Here is a 5,532-nt window from a genome sequence, read left to right on the forward strand (position 1 = left end):
TATTATTAAAAAAAAATAGAAATGTTTGTGGAAATTATTTCATGTTGCATCTTAGTAAATGTGATAATTCCATAAATGAGGGCTCCGATGCTCTTAATGCTCTTCGTGTGCGTTATCCATCTAGTTCTTTTAGTCCTTTCCGACAAAAGCTGCATGCAGTTTGATATCTATTAAATTACCGACAATTTGAATTAAACTTACGTGTTGGAAAAAGCTTTCAATTTAAAATCTTAAATAAATTTCGTCTCTTCTTTTTTTCAATATTATTACGACAAGTGAACAAAATAAAAACGGATAAGCAACGATATTCTGCGAATTATAAGATTGGGAACTCTTTTCCCGAACACCTAGAGCAATCAGAACTGAAATTTGACTTATTACTGTTTCTAACGTTTCTGAACCTATTTATTCCTTTGATTTAGTTGATTCAGTACGTCCAATTGACTTCAAAATTATTTCTTTCGATACATAACAATTCAACAATTAATGGGCCAACAATTTTAAAAAGATAAATTCATATTTTACATATTACATGTATTGCGAAAAATTTTTAAAAAGACGGAACCTTTTTTTAATTTTTATTCAATTAATTACTCATAGGGAACTTCAGTTATTGGTTTTAATTTTTTCGAATCGATTTAGCTGCGTACTAGGCTTTAAGAGGCTATTAATTTGTTGTTTTTTTTTTAATGAAAGAGCTGAACAAAAAGTTAAACGAAATGGTTGAAATTAGACACGCTCAGGAATCATTAGAGACTAGATATTTATATATTTAAATAACAACAGTTGACAAGAGTAATCCACCGTTTAGGAAAAGCTATTTAGATGGCAGCAATTAAACGCTTCTAATTTAAAACTTTCATGTGCATTAGATACCATAATAGGGCTGATCAGATTTTTATCCTTTCAACGATTATTATTATTACTAAAAACAAAAACCATTTAGCGAAACAATATTTTAATAATTCAATTTTTATAAACATAAAGATTTATACATATTTTTCTCTTCACATTAGATACTAATGCGATGTGTTCTTACAACAAAAAATAATAAATAATACTTTACAAAAATAAACAAATTTATTTTAAAGTTGAACAAATCTGATCACGTATTGCTTTGGCAACTTCAATGTAGTTATTATTTTGTTCCTCTGCAATTTCTGTAATTTCTTCCAATTCCTTCACTTCTTTGTTTAAAAATGGAACCTTAAACTTAATACATATATTATGCAAAGCAGCACAAACATTTATAAATCTGGCCATTCTTTCTGGATCATATCTAGATAGCTTCTCATGTTGTCCCAATAGAATTTGCCAACGGTTTTTCAATATTTTTATTGTCTTTTGTGTTATAGAATATGCTTCAGAATGAACTTTGTTAAAACGTTCCTCTGGTGAACCAGGTGCAGCATTTCGATAAGGTGTAATACACCAAGGCTCCAGTGAATAAGCAGCATCACCTAAAGTGCATGAAAGGTAAATATAAAATAAAAAGCAAATTGTCTATTATTTGAAAAAGATCAAACCTAGGAGCCAACAATCTTGATCCTGATTTTCGTTTAAAACAAATTGTTCCTCAAGGTATTCCCGTTCATCGCAATGAGTCCATACAAATGCATCAGTTACTGTTCCCCCATTGCGACAGTTAATTGCATTGATTTTTAGTTCATGGTCACAAATCTGTTAAAGAATTTTTAAACTCAAATGAAGTCTCAAGATCATAAACTTTGTAGACAATTTGTCTTCTGAGGTTTGGATTTTTCAATATTTTTTTTTTTTTTGGAAAACTGAAAGCAGACTTTTGAATTCGATGTTAAAACGCACAAGGCTAAAAAACTGCTTGTTCACATTTTGGTTATACCTCCACTCCCAAATTTTTTTTAGACTATCAAGATTGAAGCTAAAAAAGTAAAAATCTGATAAAAAAGTACTTTTTCTACTTTTCAATTTTCTCAACAACTAGAACACATAGACACAACATGTGGTTTTCATTGTTTGATAAGAAATTGATAAAGGCAGTTTTCGTTATCAGTCAATTTCGTATTAAAATCCACGGTCTTGACAAAAAAAAAGTATTACCTATGTGTTTTTTCAACCATTTTTTTCAAAAATTTTGACTTTGATATCGATTATTTCTAAAACCATTAACTAAAAGGACATAATTTAAAAATTAAAATTAATCGTATAACTCTAGCTTTTGAAAAAGGTATCACTCATATCATAACTGTAAGCCGTTGTTTTTATATATTTTTTTTAATTGTAAGTAATTTTTTATAAAATTAATTTGGCAACCAATTGTAGTTCTCAATTGCCAATAAAATAGTCAGTGTCAGCTGGTGGCACCCAAATTTGTGCCCTTAATTGAATCGTTTATTTTCAAAACATGATAAGTCCACTTTTTTCAAAATTCGTTTTTTTAACTGAATATGTTCTTGGGGGATAACCACACCTACCTTCAAAATATGAAGCATCTACTCAGTCTATATTCGATTTTACAGCTAAGCGAAACAAATTTTTATTGTCAAAACATCATAAAAGTCCCGGACTTATCATCTTTTGAAAATAAACAGCAACTTTTTTATGAGTAATTGACTACACATAGAGAAGCTAACTACTGACTCAAAATCTTAAGTTGAAAGCGTCTTTCAAGTAAAATAACTGCTCGAAACATTATATTCTATTCCCAAATGCAATTGTTTGATAGACTGAGGCTTTAAAAAAAATTGTATATTCATTTTAAAACTAATTTCACATTCGTTTATTTTCAAAGTATGATAAGTCCAAAATCGTTTTTATTTTTTATCTTTTAAACAATCGGTCCAAAAAGTAAATACCAAACGATATTCTGTAGCGAGGTAAAAGTTCTACAAAATATATTTTTTATACACTTTGCTACACTTAACAAAAGAAAATAGAACGTTTATTTCTTCTCCTCAAAAATTTGAAATCATGGACTTATCATGTTTTGAAAATAAATGATTCAATTATGAAAGTGGACTAAGTCACTCCTAAAAATGGCCTCAAATCTAGCTTTAAAATAATTATTATTCAAGGGGTAAAGTTTATTTGAAAGCGAAATTGCAATAAATAAACTTTTTTATTGCTCCTCTAGTGATTTCATAAAAGAAATATAATTAAATCGTTATAAGAAAATTATTATGTAAGTTTTTCTTTAAACAATGCAAAAAGTGACTTAGTCCACTTTCATAATCATGGGCACATTTGGCCTCTATCGAAATATAATTTAATAAGGAAAATGTTTTTAATAGTCTCTAACTGTAGGCAAATGTAGCTAAAATTATATATACAAAAATATGAAAAAATCAACCTATTTTTTCTCTTTTCTTTAAATAATTATATAAAATAATTAACATCTTACAAATTAATTATTTCTTCGATTTACTTCGATTCTAATTAATTCTTTTTGATAAATTATTTTCGTAGGCAGTAAAAAAAATAATACAAATTAAAAAATTCCCTTAATCATTACTTTAATAATGAACCGATTTTCATTAAATAAACGGCAATCGCTTTGTTTTATTAAAATTTAGGGGTGATACTTTTTTATTTTTCTTAACAAAAAAGTTATAAAAACACACTGTAATAATGGACTGATTTTCATAGAATAAACCGCAAACGCTTTGTTTTATCAAACCCAAAAGGTTATATTTTATGAAAATTGGTGCATTAGTCCAAACTTTTTTAAATTAATTTTTTTGGTGTTTTTATCCTAGGTAAACCACCCAATCATTGGCATCTTAAGCGAATGTCGCCACAACTTTAGTTTGCAGTTTTGTCCGTATAACAGAAAACTATTAAATTAAAATTTGTATTTGTAATAATCAATATGTCCTTTAAAATAATAAAATAGCTTGAGTAAAGATTATTAATTAAATTAATTAATAAATAAATAAAAACTTCATTAACTCAGTTTTGCCAGTGATTGGCATAGTTTTCGAATTATTGGCACCGGTCTTTCCAATGATTGGCACTTTATTTTAATTGGATTTTTTAGAGTCTTAATTGATGTTTGTTTAATACTTAAGGTTTATTACTGAATTAAACATTAAAAAGCAGTTTCAAAAACAAATTAGGAAAATGTATGTTTATAAATCTATTTTTTACTGACTAATATAAAAGTGTACTTGCATCCTAAAGAAATCTGACCAAAACTAAAATCTGTATGTTTGAAAACCTCAGCAAAAAAATTGTCTGCATAGTTCAGGATCAAGAACATCTATGTTTTAAAAAATCAAACTTACTATCATGGCATTTAAGCTATGTATTCCATTCTTGTTGACGTACGTCTTCTCGTTTTTTACCGGTCTCGAAAGAGAAATGTGTGTAGAATCTACACATCCAATAACTACAATTTAGAACAAACATTAAAAATGCTAGTTTAACGGAAAAGAAAGTGGGTACCTCCTGGTAATGCATATTTTTTTGCAAAGAATTCTTTGCAGGCTGTGAAATTGTTTTCGATGTCGAATTTGATATGTTCAAAGCATAAAATATCTTCCATTTTCTCTAAAGTTATTGACGACGCTTTGGACATTGTGCTCTGGGCTAATGGAAATAAATAGTCGCTGCCAATTTTTTTATGATAGCCGCCACTTCCGAGCAAAGAAAGTGTACAAGCCAGTTGGAGTATTGGCGGGACTGCATTGGCAGTTTTATAGGGAAGTTTCAATTTTTCAAGAACATATCTGAATGCTTCTTTGTTAAGTCGAAATCTTTGTATAAATCTACCATTTTTTTAAATAAATTTAAAAAATGTTTAAGTTTATTTGTTTAAATTAAAGATAGAACTTACATATTTTCTGGCAATGAAAGTGGATCGCTTTTTTCTCGAAGCAATTTTCTTTCAACTCTTTCATCACATTCACTTTCGTCGGAGCTACTTAGGAAGAAATATACACTAGTAAACATTTTAAATGTTTTTTAATTTCTTCATTTGTGAATGTTTTTAAAAAAGTAATTTTATATTTTATTTGTTTATTTTGTATTCGAAGACCGATTTCAAAAAAAAAAATGTGCGACGTTTATTAACGTTAGCTAACGCTACGTTAGCGTAGCCTCACATTACATTACGATTTACGAAATGTTGAAATCCAGAGATTGTAAAACTTTTTCGGCAACGATTTTTTTTTCGGTTTAAAAAAACAATTTTTGTTGTTTTTTCCAAAAACAAATAGCGCTAGAAAGAAATAAAATTTTTTTAACTTTTGTAAATTTCCCACTTTTTCACTTTTTAGGCCATTGTAGTTTAGGCTTTTATCTGTACAATTTTACAGGCCTATTCTGGCAAACCTCACTGATGCCTCACAAGTCACAATAACCTCACAACTCGAGTTGAACTCAATTTTGTGACTTTTTCGTATTCTAACGAAAACCTCACAAATCCACAGTCCTCATAAGAACCTCATAAGGTGTGGTGAGTTTGATTTTGTGAGGTTTTTCGTATTCTGGCGTTCCCTCACAACTTGTGACCCTCATAAAAATTGTTAAAATTGTGATCTCCTTCAGAGCAGG

General features: G+C 28.7%; 1 protein-coding gene across 1 annotated transcript; it reads right to left on the minus strand.

The window, feature by feature from the left end:
* Positions 1–941: 941 nt before the first annotated feature.
* LOC129914434 (putative nuclease HARBI1) lies at positions 942–5,036 on the minus strand. Its single transcript, XM_055993692.1, has 5 exons — positions 4,814–5,036; positions 4,423–4,745; positions 4,263–4,366; positions 1,527–1,680; positions 942–1,460 (listed from the first exon to the last, which is right to left on the minus strand). Exons 1-5 carry the CDS (start codon positions 4,927–4,929, stop codon positions 1,081–1,083), a joined length of 1,077 nt encoding a protein of 358 aa, XP_055849667.1. The 5' UTR covers positions 4,930–5,036; the 3' UTR covers positions 942–1,080.
* Between the last annotated feature and the right edge of the window lie 496 nt (positions 5,037–5,532).

Source organism: Episyrphus balteatus, chromosome 3 (assembly GCF_945859705.1).
Source record: "Episyrphus balteatus chromosome 3, idEpiBalt1.1, whole genome shotgun sequence".
In the NCBI taxonomy this organism is placed as follows: Eukaryota; Metazoa; Arthropoda; class Insecta; order Diptera; family Syrphidae; genus Episyrphus; species Episyrphus balteatus.

What these genes read in the sequence shown, in the direction of transcription:
- LOC129914434 (XM_055993692.1), bottom strand. Translation starts at nt 4,929, where the DNA reads ATGTTTACTAGTGTATATTTCTTCCTAAGTAGCTCCGACGAAAGTGAA. An exon ending in CTTTCATTGCCAGAAAATAT is followed by an intron (nt 4,746 to 4,813) that starts GTAAGTTCTATC and finishes AAAAAATGGTAG; the next exon opens with ATTTATACAAAGATTTCGAC. An exon ending in AAAATATGCATTACCAGGAG is followed by an intron (nt 4,367 to 4,422) that starts GTACCCACTTTC and finishes TCTAAATTGTAG; the next exon opens with TTATTGGATGTGTAGATTCT.